This window comes from Megalops cyprinoides, chromosome 1 (genome assembly GCF_013368585.1).
Source record: "Megalops cyprinoides isolate fMegCyp1 chromosome 1, fMegCyp1.pri, whole genome shotgun sequence".
In the NCBI taxonomy this organism is placed as follows: Eukaryota; Metazoa; Chordata; class Actinopteri; order Elopiformes; family Megalopidae; genus Megalops; species Megalops cyprinoides.
In genome coordinates, this window is record NC_050583.1 from 48,966,464 (window position 1) to 48,982,630 (window position 16,167).

General features: G+C 42.9%; 2 protein-coding genes across 3 annotated transcripts in view; one reads left to right on the plus strand and one right to left on the minus strand.

Moving 5' to 3' along the window:
* Positions 1-3,939, plus strand: part of LOC118776721 (echinoderm microtubule-associated protein-like 4) — a 29,717-nt gene extending 25,778 nt beyond the window's left edge. For both annotated transcript variants that reach the window (XM_036527249.1, XM_036527257.1), the window contains 4 exons: positions 1-59; positions 1,152-1,250; positions 2,137-2,267; positions 3,151-3,939. The exon at positions 1-59 is cut by the window's left edge and continues 29 nt beyond it. In XM_036527249.1, the coding sequence (XP_036383142.1) occupies positions 1-59; positions 1,152-1,250; positions 2,137-2,267; positions 3,151-3,576 (715 nt within the window). In that variant the 3' untranslated portion in view covers positions 3,577-3,939. The remainder of the gene's footprint in view (positions 60-1,151; positions 1,251-2,136; positions 2,268-3,150) is intronic.
* Positions 3,940-10,611: 6,672 nt separating this feature from the next.
* On the minus strand, positions 10,612-14,543 carry LOC118789873 (tripartite motif-containing protein 35-like). Its single transcript, XM_036546616.1, has 5 exons — positions 14,118-14,543; positions 12,988-13,083; positions 12,666-12,900; positions 12,180-12,320; positions 10,612-11,174 (listed from the first exon to the last, which is right to left on the minus strand). Exons 1-5 carry the CDS (start codon positions 14,541-14,543, stop codon positions 10,612-10,614), a joined length of 1,461 nt encoding a protein of 486 aa, XP_036402509.1.
* Positions 14,544-16,167: the final 1,624 nt, after the last annotated feature.

Sequence of the window (16,167 nt, forward strand, 5' to 3'; positions counted from 1 at the left end):
CTGGTCCCCTGACAACAGCTTCATCATGTCCAACTCTGGCGACTATGAAATCCTTTACTGTGAGTCTGGAGACCATGTCACCACCAGAGATGTCGTACCTGGAGATACTGCAGTTTAGGGGTGCAACGAATAATCAGCACAGTTGACTAAAATTGATGACCAAATTAGTTGCCAACGAATTTAACTGTCGATTAGCTGGTGACATCATCGCGTGTGTTTTTTGTGCTGACTCGGAATGCTCAGACATGTAGCCTGAGCTATGTTGCTTTACTGGAGTGAACAATAGAGATGGCAACACCTTCACGACAAAAGACGTCAGACGTGTGGCAGCATTTCACTCTTAACCCTTTCGCACGTAACTTATTTTTATGCTATGTAGCGCGTGTTACATTACATGGTTCATTATGTTTTCGTTATGCATTATTAGGCTTCTCGTAGTCTTCAGTTAGCATTTGCTATATTTTTTCATGTTAAATCGCTGTTTCCTCAAAGATAAAATTAGCTAGAATTTTTCCAATCTAGTTTTCTAATCGCACCGATTTTAGCATACGTGCTAAACGGCTAATCACACCAGTGTGACCATACCCATAAAACAATCTCAAGGTAAATTTAAAAGCCGATAGATAAATAAGAGCCATTGAGTAATTGTGCGATTCATAATCCGAATAGTAGATTATTCGTTTCAATAATCGATAGATTATCCGACTATCAAAATACAAAGTACAGCCCTACTGCAGTTTAAGACCCCATTGGTAGCTGGACATTATATCCTGTAGCATTCAACAAAGAAATGTGGACATTGAGGTTTCCACACAGTGCTTTCTACCATTAGAAACAGATCTGAAATCAGCTTGCCCACCTCCATTCCTAATCACAGCCATTAAGTGCAAAATTGTCACTGATCCAGGATTAGGGTCCACACTTTCATGGGTCTACACTCTCCGAAAAGCCCATACAAAGAAGAATATATTTAGAATATATATTTAGGGAATGTATTTTTGTAGCTCAATCAATGTATCGAAAGTATGGAAATAGATGCCGTCTTGGTTTACTGCAATATATTTTTGCTTCGAATGAATATAGTTTAAATGTATTTGCATTATATTCTTGGGCTGAACGACTCCCACTGCTGCCCCCTGCCTCTCTCCCAGGGGACGTCCCGAACGGCTGCCGGTTGATCCGAAACCGCTCCGAGTGTAAGGATGTGGACTGGGCCACGTACACCTGCGTGCTGGGGTTCCACGTCTTCGGTAAGGTGCCGCTTTGGGGGGGTCTTGAGCTGGTCTGTGTCATGCTGTTGGTGCTTACAGCCACCTACTTTGAACCAGTCTCACTCCATTCTCATTTTGCAACAATCGCCCTCTATAGTGCACACGCACGCGCGCGCACACGCGCACACACGCACACACACACATGCGCACACGCACACACACACGCACACACGCACGCACACACACACACGTACATAGAGCAAGCACTGAGAGGTGAGTAAAGTGGAGAAGCATCCTCCTGTCCTCTACCCTGCTCTGCAGCTCGAAGGTGTAATAAATCTGCTGTCACATTATAATCCTGCTTTCCTGCTGGCTGAGTCATGTGAACTGCTCTGTTCCCGAGAGAGGGCTGCGAAAAACAGCTCCGGACCATCAATCCCCCTTTCTTCATCCTTTTATGAGAGTGGAGAGGAAATGAAAGGAAAAGCAGTTTACTGTAGATGTGATCCTGTGCGTTCAGCCACAAGGTTAAAACACGAGCTGGAGGTGATGGGCCTCCTGAGGTTTGTGAGAGATTTTAAGAGGTCCTGGAGTGGGAGGCAGTCACTGTGAGGAGAGTAAGGCAGCGTAAGAGAAAGTATGTGTGTGTGTGTGTGTGTGTGTTTGTGTCTGTCTGTCTGTCTGTCTGTCTTTCTGTCTGTCTGTGTATGCATGTGTGTGTGTGTGTTTGCACCCAAGCGTGCTAGTGTCACTTCACAGTATCCACTCAGCATAGTAAGGGTTCCAGCAGTGCCCTGTCCAGCTGTCCAGGTCAGTGAGGCACCATCTGCTGGAGGCAACTGGTAATAACAGAAGAACCTGCCTGTGGCGTCCCTCTTCTGTATCTGTGATGTAACCACCCTCTCCTATGCCTCGTTCTGCACAGGGGTGTGGCCAGAGGGGTCTGACGGCACAGACATAAACGCCCTGATCAGGTCTCACAACAGGAAACTGATTGCGCTGGCCGACGACTTCTGCAAAGTTCATCTCTTCCAGTACCCTTGCTCTCGGTTTAAGGTGAGCAAGTACTGCTCAGCCCTTCCTGAAGCAGACGACAAATCAGTCTCTACTGAACACACAGAGCACAGTGCTGTCTCTTTACCAAGCACACAGACAACAGTACTGTGTGATTACCAAACATACACATAAGAAAAATTCTTCACCAAACATGTAGTACCATCAATAGAATCTGAATCTTTGGTAGAATTCAGAATCTGAGTGCCTGTAGTCTGTGGTGTAAAAAACTGGCATGTAGGTGGCAATAACCTAAACACCTCATACACAAATAATGCTTTACGGAGCCTCTGCAGGCAAAATTAAAACCAGAACTTTCCCTGCTTATGCAATCTATGAGGCCTCATCCCACTTTGGCCAAAAGAAACTCAGATTTGTATGCATTTGCTCAGCAGAGCCCTGTATATGGGGGGATTGGCAGAGTTTACATTATCCATTTGTAAGGTGAATGAGATGAGATGAGGTGATCAAAGGTAGAGGGGCTGCGACACACTTAGGATTTGACCCTGAAACCTTATGGTGCATTATTGTCATTTAGCAGACAGTCTTATCCAGAGCGATTTACATATGTTACAATTTTTACATGTTATCCATTTTATACAGCTGTATATTTACTGAAGCAATTGTGGGTTGAATACCTTGCCCAAGGGTACAGCAGGGGAAGTGAACTGGCAACCTTCTGATTATAAGGCCTGCTCCCCAGCATTATGCTACACTGCCACCCTTTGCTATCAAGCAAAGCTCCCTAACACACTACATCACACTACCAGCAGTACCGGTGACCCCTGCTTACAGTGATAGCTCTCTTCCTCTGCTGGAGCAGTGATGGTGCATGTCTGAAGGTCTGACACCCCCTGTCTGTCTGTCCCCCCCCCTCCCCGCCCAGGCCCCGAGCCACAAGTACACCGCCCATAGCAGTCACGTGACCAACGTGAGCTTCCTGCACAGCGACAGCCACCTGATCTCCACGGGGGGAAAGGACACCAGCATCATGCAGTGGCGTGTCCTGGAGAAGACCCCTCCTCTGGGCTCCAGCGAAGGACTAGCCCTCAGCCTGGGGGAGGGGCTTCTGCTACACAACCCTGCCTCCTGGGGTGGGACCCAAGCGCCACTGCAGTTAACCACGCCCACTGATACCCCCACGGCCCCTCCCATCTCTACGGAGCCCATCACCAATGGACAGCAGCAAAGCTCCCCTGACAGCACCCCACCCCCGTCGGACAGCACGCTGAGCCCCGAGGACAGCTTGGAGCAGCCTAGCGATGACGTGGCCACGCCCAACGACGAGCGAGCTCCCTCCTTACCCTTGTAAGACCCTGAGCTGGAATCAAAGCCAATGGATGGCTTCCTCTGGAGCTCCTAGTGGCTGTAGGATGTCACTGCGACTTCCACAAGGAGCGCAGCAAAACTGGATTTTTTTTTTCTTCTGTGAGGATCATTTTTCTTTGATTCATTTTTCCTTTGCAGGCTGCATGTTGCTCATTTTTAATCTGTTGAAGGACAGGAGAGAGTCCTTCTTGTTTCTTAACTTCACAAGGACAATGGCGGGGAGTCTCATGGATCGAATGCAGCATTTACTCGTTGGATGTTAAAGCTTTAGGGAAAGGACTGGATCTGAACACACACACACACATGCGCGCGCGCACACACACACACACACACACACACTCACTCACACTCAGATGCACACAACCACACACTCTCTCTTTCTCTCTCTCTCTCTCTTTCATACACACACACACACATATACACACACACACACATTGACACCTCACACACGCAACACACACAACACGCACAACACAAACATCCACACATACACACACAACATACACAAACATCCACACATACACACACAACATACACACACACACACACACACACATGCTATATACACACAGTTTTTTCTTGAGTGAAAATATTCTGACAGTGAGAGACAGCTCTGAGAATGGAGGTGCTGTTTTCTCTGCTCGAATGTCTGGACAGTGTTTCTCACTCACTCAGTGATGTCAAAGACTGTAACAAGGTGCCCGGGTGTTCGAGCTCAGGAGTGAGTGAGCTCACGCCAACCCTGTGTGCCCGTCTTCTGGAGAGACTGAATGGACTGTGGACGCATGTCCACTAACTTATTCATCCACGTCTTTGGAAGTCAAGAATGTATTTCTTGGCAGTGCGCTACATTTTTTAAAAAGGTTATTAGAAATTTTTTTTTTCTCAAACTGCTGTATTTTCAGGCAGATCTGTTTTTTGTGTAGACCAAGGTATTTCAGAACAATAAGAAAAACAGCTAAATCGTGCTCATCAGCCATGATCGCTCGTACGTGTTGTTTCAACGGTGTCTCAGCCGCCCTCCCTGTTTGTTAAATCTCAGGATCAATCCAGCAGGAATCACACAGCCAGCAGATGGAGCTAGCCTCCCACCTCTGCTTCCCCAAAGCTTTCTATCCCTTTTAGTGGGGGAGCACATAGACTCATGACACAGTCCTACAGAGTAATAATGTGAAGAGGAAGTTTCCGGGCAACACACAGGACGGGCTAATTCACTCTTTACACAGGGGAGTTGAAAGCACCATAAATACAGTGTTATTAGACTGGTTACAGCAAGATACATAATATGCATAAAACTGTCTTGCTCAGCAGGGTGCCCTGAGCGGATGAGCAGTCGTGGTTGCCATAGGTACAGAGTGAAATTCTAGAACAGTGACTGTTGTACATATGTACATGGAGTTATCAGAGATTTAGTGTCTACCCAGTACGGTTGAATGGCGTCTTACAAGTGTTTCAGAGTGGGAGGAACAGATCTAGTAATTTCATATCCGTGTGACGCGTGTGACGGTCCGTCCTGCTGCGGAAAGCAGCAATGTGATAGGTCAAGCCTCAGATACACTTTTCCACCTTGTAGAATAGAGACGTGGCCATGGAGCTGTGCTGTGATTGGCCACGGGGGGGCAGGGCACCGTATATTTGTTTCAGTAAGGGCATTGGGCTGGAAAACCAGGCTTCTTTGCTGTGGTGAAAGGCTGTACAAAGGCATGGCATGTGGATACTTTGTCTTTTTTTCTGGTTCTATGACGTGAGCATTGGTGAGAGGTTGCAGGGGAAGTCTGTGCATGATGTCATTGTTGTGTGGTGATGTGCTGTGGTTGGGATGTGAAGAAGAGAGGGGTTAAATGATGTGCCACTAGTTCAGTGTAGTGGGAGATGCAGCACTGGCCAGTGACATTGTACTAAACAGATACTGTATTCCTTTAACCTTCAAAATGGCCACTCTTCCAAGCTGGTGTACAGATAACCTTTTTTACATATCTTGCTTTGTATAGTGTTTGGAATGTTAGTGGCAGTTCTTTGCTAGTTTTGTGTGTTGCTCTGACTGTCAGTCAAGAGGCAGCACAGAAAGCTTTGCTATTGGTTTGCGTGAATCTCAGACACATTGGAAATCCATGCTGCAGGGAGAAACTTCTCTAGTCTCAGGAGAGACTGAACATTTTTTAGTGACACGACTAAGCTTACTTAGGCAGCCAAATACATGACCCAGTCACATAGGGACTAGGGACTGTAGCTGCAGACATCTGGCAAATAAGAAAAAAGAGCACTTGTGTTTTTTAAAGGTAGCAGAAAATTCAATCTAACCTTAAAACCAAGAGAAAAGTCCAAAGATGAATGGAAATAAATGTAATAAAAGATCAAAAATGTGGGGAACATTTTGTACAAATAATACAGAAAGCTTTTGGTAACGTGCTTCTTTCTCATATTTGACTGATGTCATGCACCCTTTCGACTTAAGCGTCTTTGGTGGTCGGTTGATGTCACAGGTATACACCCTTCAGTCTCCCAAACCTCTGTCTCTTTTCCAGCAGTGTCATGTGATTTCCCTCTTACGGTGGTGGAGGGCGCTGTTCTGCCAGCTGCTGTCCTGCAGCTGAGCCCTGCTAGTTTCCTCTATTTCTCGGGATGTACACAGCTTGCTTCTCCACACCTTCGCACACATTCTCTGCTGTTGCTTCTTCCTGTATGTAGTGGCTCACCTTTATGCATATTTCTGTTGACAGCCTTTCTCATATTTTCAAACCTTTCAAAATTCTTGAATCTTGATGTTTTTTTTTCTTCTTTTCTGAAATTCTGTACAGCCTCATCTTTTTTTTTTCAGAATAATCTATTGGTGCACGTCAGTGTACCCTACAAAGCCATGCATGTGGATAACAGTTAAGGCTCAAAATAAGGGAAGCTTAACACTTACTTCTAACCTGCTAATTGTCCTAAACCTGGTGTATTGTGAGTTGTGTAAATACCTAGTTTACTAACTTACACAAGATCACTCAGCAGGTAATGGTTTGTTTTGACCTGTGTAATACATGAATATACCCTTTACACTTCACACGTGCACTTCACATGACCATCTTAATTACTAAAATATCAGAGATCAATCTTTACTGTACTGCTACCCAGTCTCTGTTATGGGGAAAATGGTTACATGTGAAGTACACCAAGGTAATGCTACTACATTTGATTTTATAAACAAAGGAGTCTGCATGTTATTGATAATTTTATATTAAAGTTACACACTAGTTAATTATGCAAAACCAGGTTTAGGACCCTTGCCTCCCCAGCTTCAAGCTTATGAGCCACCTATGGTGTAAAATAACTTTTAATCCTCGTTAAGGTATTGCAGTTTTAATGATGCTACAATATCTACAATATACTACAATGCTAGAATACCATTCAGGGTCTTCAGGGTATCACAATCTCATGCATTTTAGCAGAATGATTTCCAGCCTTTGCAGACAATAAGAGCAGCACTAAGTGAGCAAACACAGCCTACAGGACAGTATACCTGTATACAGGAAAATAAAACCCTATACAGGAGAATATAACCATGCACAGGGGAATATAACCCTGTACAGGGGAATATAACGGTACCAGCAACAGCAGCACTTCCCTCAGGGGTGAATGGATCTGTCATAGTTTAGCACAAAGAGAAGGTTGTGTGTGTGTGTGTGTGTGTGTGTGTGTGTGCGCGCGTCTATATGTGTTTGTTAGCATGTGTGTATCTGTGTGTGGATGTAGGTGTGCTTGTCTGTTTGTGTGCTTGTTTGTGTTTGCACATTTGTGTGTGTATGTATGTGTGTGTGCATGTGTGTGTGTATGTGTGCGTATGCATGTATGTGTGTGTATGTACCTCTACAGTATCTGCATTATTTACACTTATTCTTGGGATCTCTCTCTTTATCTCTCTCTCACTTTCTTTCTTACTTTCACTGTATTGGTGTCCTCTCAGAAATGTGTTGTTTGTCCTTGTCAAAAGCTTCTGGCAGGTATACCCATACGTGTCCTAAATGCCTAAGTAACCAAAACCGATTGATTCCGCGCATGAAGGAGCGTATTCAGTAAGAGCATTCAGTAAGAAGTACACAGGAGAGAAAGTGCAGACTCAGTGTACACAGCTGGTCAGCAAAGATTCACGCTACGTGTATGTGCCACACTCAGTCCACACACAGGTGCACTTCTGTGCAGAATGTTTTGAGTGAATCACATACAAAGGGCAAATGCAAAAAAAGTTAAAAAGCAAAATGAAGTGACTGTCTGAGCTGCCTCTAAGGGCTGGGCAGCCGTCAGCACTCAGCCTGTCTGTAGATATTTGCTTGAATGTTTTTGGGTTGAATTGGCTGCATCAGCATCAGCACTGTGGGATGGACACTGTGGGCAGAGCCTGGAAGAGGCGTGGGGGTGGGGCGTTCAGGTGGAGCCTGAAGTACGAGGCCTAATGAGGAGCCAGACACACCCCCAAAGACACCACTGTGGCATGTATGATTCTGCAACAGCAGCATTTGGTGCCTGATCTTGGCCTCTAATGTCCTTTTTAAAATTTTAAAATCTGCTTGAGATCTACTTGTTGCTTGCTGCTCACTGGCTCCTGCACCACACCCAAGTCTCCACCCTCAGTTGTTGATGCTGGTGATATCAGCACTTGTCCTGTTCAACAGAAGCCTGATATCCCACAGGAAACCAAGGCCTGACTATGGGGGGGGGGCACCCTGGTTCTTTTGGCCATTTAGGGAAATGATAAATAAGACGACAAAAGGCAAAAGTAAAACTAAGGTCCAGACTCAGTCCAATTGCACCTTGTTCTTAACAGTTTAAGCGAGTGTTACATAACTTAAGAATAGAGAAAATGTAATGCTTGATTCAGTTTATTGCTCAAAGTTAAGGACAAAGTACAAAGCTGTTGGATTGGATTTGATGTCTGTAATATATGAATTATGAGTAAATACCAAAATGTGAAAACTTGCATTCCCTTTGAAGGGCAGAACAATGCTTAAAATAAATGTTTCAAAACAAGAAAATTTTGGCTCATTATTCCAGTATTTTTCAAACAACATTATATAGGGGTTGTTCAGTTACCAAGTGTTAATCAAACATATAACAAACCGCATTTGTTTCATTCATTGAAATCCTGTCATGCGTGTATCATACACAAAAGTTTACCAGCCTCTTTCCCCCTTTCACTCGTTCATTTCATCAGGTGCAACACACTTTTGTTTCCCCCCTTGCTTTGCTCAGCTCTTCTCCACATTGTGTAAACAGGAAGTGACACGACGGCCATCTTGAGGGCTGTGCCAATTGTTATCTGAGCAATTCACAGGCACCCGAAAAATGGTAGTGAGTGCTGAGACAATAAGACCTGATCCCCTCAGTGGAACAAAGCCAGGTTTCTCCCAGTCATTGTCCACAGATGACATGACCAGTTGTGAACCTCAACCTGTACTAAAGATGAGGGCATTATCTTTGAGCCGCTCAACAGACTGCATCTACCAAGCACTGCCACACTGAGTACCAGGTAGCCAGCCACACCTGGAGGTACCTGCTCTCAGCAACACCTTACCTACAGCTGGTGCTAAGTAAAAGAGGCCTTATAAGCATGGTCACAATCAAGTGCACCTGGACACAGGTGAGTGGAAACAAGCTAATGATGAACGTAATTCACCATTAATGAAGTGTCACGACTGGAATTCCGAGATTATTGTCATAACATTTACATGCAGTGATCTACAAACACTCATCTCAAACACTCCTGCCCACCCCCCCCCCCCCCACCCCCTCCCTCCATGGCACGGTGCTGTGATCGAAGCACAGGATTCCTTTTAGCGTCGCTGCCGCTGGGCTTCTGTCACCTGGTCGCACCTGTGATGATGCTGCTTCCTGCCTGGGCCAATAATGCGGATCACAGCAACCCCGATGAGGAGGACAATGGTAACGTACACAGATGTAACACATGTACAGCAGTATCAGACCTGTGAAATATACATACTCTAATATCAGACCCGTGTAATACATTCACACCAAATATCTGACCCTTGTGATATACATACTGTAGGTCTGCCTCAGGCTTTTAAACATCATCATTTGAAATGAATCTGACTAATTTCTGTAAAAGTAGTAGCACAACAAACAGTAGTCTCCCTTGAATGTTAGAATTGTATTCCGAATGCTTTATATTACAGGACCGACATAATCTCCCATGTTAGTTGCTAACATCAGCTCACATAACTTTTTAATCATGACTCCCCCAGTAACTTAACCTTCTACCCAAAAGGAATTACTTCTGTTTCCAGCATATACATATTCTTTGCATGTTTTCAGAGTACCAATAGAAACATTAGTTGGTGAATATCTGTTCAAAGAAAGAGGTCTGTACTCAGTGGCAGAAGCAAAGATACACAAAAAGCAGAGCAAACTATGATTCACAAACAAATCCAGATATACTACTGAGAAAATTAATGATATTCACAGTTGCAGCTAGAAGCTCTTGAAGTTTGCTGGAGAAACATGCATACCAGAGTATGCATGTCTATTAATCCTATAGATTAAAGACTATAGACCAGACTCATCCACCAAATTTTTTCTTGTAGAAAAGAAAAGATTACAGACACAACTGCTCCCTCTTTCCAGAAAATATTGACAAACACTTGACTAACTAATGTGACAGCCTCTGAAAATGATTTCATTTCATCTGTTTCGCCTTTGATTGCTATGTGTATGATGTGTTACTATTACCGTGTGTGTTGTGTTAAATGCTTATTTGAATTAGCACATGAAGGGGATTTGTGTGCGTACTTTCCTATTTCATCTTTGTCTTTGTAATGATGTCTACTTTTCAAAGCAAATGTCTCCCTTAGGGAGACTACAGTATCTAAGAGAGATGAAAAATAAAAGCCTCCCATGATTATCAGACATTATCAAATTTTCATACTCCCTTTCACTCCAGAAAATGTAACAATTTCAAAATATCAGGCTAAAGATGACTTTCATTGACATCATCACTGGGATGACATCACTGTCACAGACATCTTCACTGGGATGACATCACTGTTACAGACACCTTCACTGGACAGATCTGCAGGGCTCCTGGGTTGCTTCCATCATTATTTGCACAAGGATTGAAATATGGAAAGAGTCTCTCAGTAAATGTGTCTCGGAAAGTATAGATGTGTGACATGTCGCTGGGGTCATAGAAGGACACCTCCCCCCTACTATAGTCCAGCTCTACTCTGATCCTCTGGGGTTTCCTCTTCAGGGTGAGGGGTGATGGTGAGGAGGCACAGGCTGTGTACTCATCCCCTTCCCTCAGGGTGACGACCCAGAGTCCTTCCTCTGGGCTGTATTCGTTCTCCCCCTTCCTGTTGATGGACTCTTTCGCCACTCCTACATCCCACTCGGATTTGTTCCCCACCTCCACCTCCCAGCTGTGTTTTCCTGAGGTAAACCCCTCAGAGCCCAATACCATTCCGTACAAGTCAAACCTCTCTGGGTTGTCAGGAAATTGCTGGTCTGTTTGAATGTATCTCACGCTGGTCAGATCATCAGATAGGCAGAGCCAGGAGGCTGCAGTGTTGGGGTCCAGAGTCACAGGAGCTGAAGGATCAAAAGGGAAACAGTTGCATGAAAAAAAAGAAAAAAATTGAAATCAAATCAAATTATATTATATTATATTATTATAATATTGTAACAAATTAAATTAAGTTAATTAAATTAAGAGTTACACAAATAGATTTAAATTTTTTGCTTAAGCTCAAACACAACAAATAAAAACATACACAAACTAAATTTATAAATCATGCAAACACAGAAACAATTTTCACTTGCAAAAAAATGTAAGTGAATTGAGGTAGACATCAATGCCTATTCTTTCGTCAGACTCATTTCAAAGCAAGAAAACTGGTACTGACAAAATGTTATGATTTGTGCTCTCCATATTTATTCATATCCATGAGACCCAAAAGGTCTACAAAGAAATAGTTAACTGCACACAAAATCTGCATGCAAAATTGCAACTGGCCGTCTCAAATTCCAGACCTCAATTCAACATCTAACGTTTGTGGTTTAAACTCGAGAAAATAGTTCACAAATCAAATCTTAAAGACCCAAAGAACATGGAGCAGGACAAATGCCAGTACAAAAATGGTTAAAACAACAATCCCATAAAACTGTACAGCAAGCATTTTGCAAGTGTAGTCCATTGGAAGAGGAGGATTTACAAAAAAAAAATAAATACAGGGGTGTGAATGAATGTGATCCTTGTATTTTCTGGAATAAAACAGATTATTTGATAACAACATGATTTTGCTCCAGGCAGTGGTATGTAGAATATTGGGTATGAATAAATATGGTGGGCACTGTATAATCTTCTCTGAATATCTGCTGCAATTAAAGGGAGATCCAACAGCACTGAATATGTAGTGGCTGAGAGCTGACAGTAGATGGATTGATTGAGAGGGTTTGTATACAAAATAACTATTACTTAGGATTACATATTGTGTGCTAAAGCTACATTTTGACAGAACATGGAGAAGAATCACAATGTTATGTAAAGAAAAAACATTAAAATAATTGTTGTTGCCTCATTGCCCCAGTACTCACTGTACTGCACCATCCCCAGCATCTTCTCCCAGACTCTGAACTTCAGATTGCCCAGGTGTTTGGCCACATCCATCAGAGCCCCTGAAAGCAGCTGTGGATCCTGCAGTTTGCACTGGGCTCTGTAATGACAAGCAGGAGTCACTCATGCTGTGGGGGAGGAGTCAATGCAAAGTACCAGTGACTGACTGACTTAAACAGATGAAAGAGTGAGGGGACAGAGTGTCCTTACCTTCTCCTAATCTCACTGTGGGTCTGAAAAACACAGACACAACATTCTGATGACGGTGCATAATACTGCATGCGTTAGTGTGTGTGAGATGGTGTGCACATATCTTTCTATTTGTCTGCAAGGGCTGTTTGCAATATTTAGGAAGGAGCGGCAAACAGTGTGTTTTCTCTTTGTGTCAGAGACTGTAAGAATGTATTCAGTATCAAAAATAACAATCATTCAATGTTAACCCAGAATACTACAGCTGACTCAAGCACCTGCCTGTAAGAAGTGGATGTCGTCAGTGTCCATGACCTTCTCTATAGCTGTGATTTTGTCTGAAAGGACTGTGATATGTCTGGAAAGGTTTTCTATCTTCTCCTTCATCGTCTGACTCTTCTGCTTCTCTTCCTCCCTCAGTGCAGCTAGTCTGGCCTCCTCTTCATCTCGCAGGAACTGATGGAGCTTCTCAAACTCTGCCTTTACCTGCCTCTCTGTTTTTCTGGTCTGACTCTGGAATTCAAAAATCAAATATTAGCTATATGTAAAATTTCTGTATTTTTTGTGAAGTTCAAATTTGTTCCTAACTGATCTACTCACCCAGATGTGTTCTGCTGATTTCTTACTCTCCTGTTTAACTTTAATGAAGCTGTCCAGTTTTTCTTTAACACAAGTCAGTGCAGTTCTCAGCTCCTCCTGGAACAAGATGAACTGATGAAGCATTTTGAGGCAAATACTATTTTAAAGGTAATCCCAGGCATGCATGTTTTCAAGAATGAATTCTATGAAAAAAGAAAGCAAATAATGTAAATTACTAATAATTCTGAGACACTTTACAGGCTGTTTGATTGCTTTTCTCTCTCTTCCATCAGGTGTCATTTATTGAAGGGAAATGGCATATTTGTTGGTATTTATTTACTAATTGCAGCCGAATTTTCAGAAATTCTGGAATACAGCCCTTGTCATGCCTGTTATTTGAATCTCTGTTGAACGGATTTCTGAGAGCAAAATGACTTTGCAGAATGCATCTACCCTGTTAATCAAGCTGTACATGCAAACACGTGCAATGTGTGAAATTAAGGTCAGTGTCTATGTGTTGTCAGCTCTCTATGGTCCACGACAGAGAACGAAGCAAACAGGCAACGCTGCCAGGCGTTAACATGTGAAACTGTGAACCGCGAACAGCCAAACAAATCTGCATGAAACCACGACAATAAGAGACTGCCATATCTCAAAAGGGGTTACAATGAAGAATGACATGATGAATGAAATGACTATGGGTTCAATCACACACTTCTGTAAAGAATCTGAAGGCTGCTAACCATGCCAGTTAGGCTAAATTAATACATGAGCTTTAAGCTAGTTAAAGCGTTCTCTAGATTGCAAGATGTATAGACTGCTAGACTATAACAAGCTCAGTAATCAAAGGATAAGATTTCAAGACAGTAGATCTTTTATTTTGCATGAGCATAAAAATAGTTTAAAATTATATTTTTGAAGCAAAGTTAAAAAACAATTTTTCTCAAAATATTTTTTTTTGCAGGGCACTTTTCAATGGTTGTACTTTGATCGTACATTTCTGTACTTCCTGGTTGTGGCTCTGTTTTCCACACCAGGCCGCAAAGAACTCTGTCAGGATGTATTGTTTTCAAACATTTTTTTTTTTCTTGTATATTATGTGCTTTAGCCAATGTTACATATTTCAAACATAGAAATAGGAAATGGGATACCTTCAGATCCTGTGCTGCTTCATCCACTGGGCAGAGCTGGTGGGTTAAGTGTTTCCTCGAGGTCTGACACACGACACAGACCACCTCCTCATCATGAACACAAAAGAGCAGAAGTTTCTCTCCATGGAGACTGCAGCGAGCTTCACTCTCCTCTGCGGCTTCAGTCTTCTGTCCAACTTTACTCTCAGCCTTCTGCTTTAAGTAGGACTCAACGATGTTCTTTAAAACCAGATTAGGTAGCAGAGGATTCATAGAAGCCTTCCTCTTACAGATGGGACACTCCTGAGAGCTCTTCTCTTCCCAGCACTGCTGCAGACACACTCTACAGAAGCTGTGGCTGCATTTCAGGACTACAGGGTCCTTGAAGATGTCCAAACACACAGAGCAGCAGAGCTCCTCTTCCAGAAATGAAACCTTTGCTGCCATTTTGCAGGCTTGCACAGATCTTCTCTTTCAAAATCACGACTCAGGAATCCAACTCTCCAACCTTTGGACTTCAACTTTCCTGAAAGAACACTCCCCTGTGCTTCTGTAAATAAACACACCTGTTGTGCTGATTAAAATGCTCTGCCCTCAGGTATGAATCAGGAATACCTGTCTCACAGTTGCCTTCACATTTATCATTCACCAAACAGAGCACCCCCTGCTGTGCCAGACACCTGCACAAACCAGCCGATTAAAGGAATTTAAATAAATAATGGCCATGTCCTGGCTGATTATCAAGAGTGGGGAGGGCGGGGGGGGCCTTTGTGAACATGTGTTCCTCTGCAAATTAGAACAATAAGAATAAGAATTAGAACAAGAATAAAAATAAGGATAATAAGAACAAGAAGGATGGAAGGAGAAAGAACAGGGGGATGGTGTGTCAGGATCTTTCTGTCAGGATCTGGATTTGCAGTAACACATGACAACAACCTGTTCTGGAACATTGAAATGGAGGAAAACAAATATCCTTGAGGATTGCACAGCACACAGAGCAACAAAGCTCCCCTTCAGGAGACAAAGCGTTGATCACTATTGTACAGATTCACTCACATGCCCTGTCTATTTCAGTCTGAACACCATCACCCTCTGACAGTTTCACTCTCACTTTTGCTGTTCAGTAATAGCACTGTGACAATGAGCAGAGTGAACCCAAATGTAGAGAGAACTCAAGACACAAGAGGTTTGGTTAAAAAAAAAATTAAGTACCCTTAGTGGAAACCTGCAAGATACAAACAGGCTTGGGCAAGTGTATACACACGCAAGGTACGACAGCTCAACACTGACCAAAGACAGGAACAAAGGGCAGGTCACAGAGTGCACACAATAACTACTCAACCCAGGTGAAGCACATGAACTGAATGAGAACACAAGGAAATTATGTTGCCATCTAGTGGCCAACCTGGAAAGCAGCAGTTGCATTTCTGACAAGTACACCCCCTGTGCCATTTAGCTGTTTATACCAGTTGATTAATGGAGCATTCAAAATGAAATAAAGCTTGTGTCGTTAAAGGTGACTGATTATCAAGAGTAAAAGTCCTCTGATGTTTCTTTGAAAGTTGTAAGAAAAAAGAGGACACAAAGCCACGTTATGACATACATCCAGCAGTGTTGTAAGTGTGTGGCTGTTTAGTAGAGGGCACCAGAGCACTGCTCAAAAATGCATAGGATGTATCAAATAAGTTTTATAATAAATACCAAATAAATAGCACTGTATAGAAATTAATACCATGTTTGTTTGCTATATGTGTTTTAGACCTACAAACGGTAGCATTAATGAGAACAATAACAATTTTCCATGTAAAACAGTAACAGGAAGGAGGCTGCAGTAGAATGAAACAACTACAGGCACCAGTCTTATTTCAATAATAATATTAACTTATACTCTTATCCACTACAGAATATTTTTGTAAATTTTCAATTTAACCTGGTTCTAAAGATAACATTAGTGGTCCAGACATTTTCACTGGGATGACATTTTTTAGAAGCTGATTTAACAGGGATGCCATCACTGATACAGACCCTTTCACAGGGCAGACCTGCAGGGTTCCCGATTTACTTCCCTTAA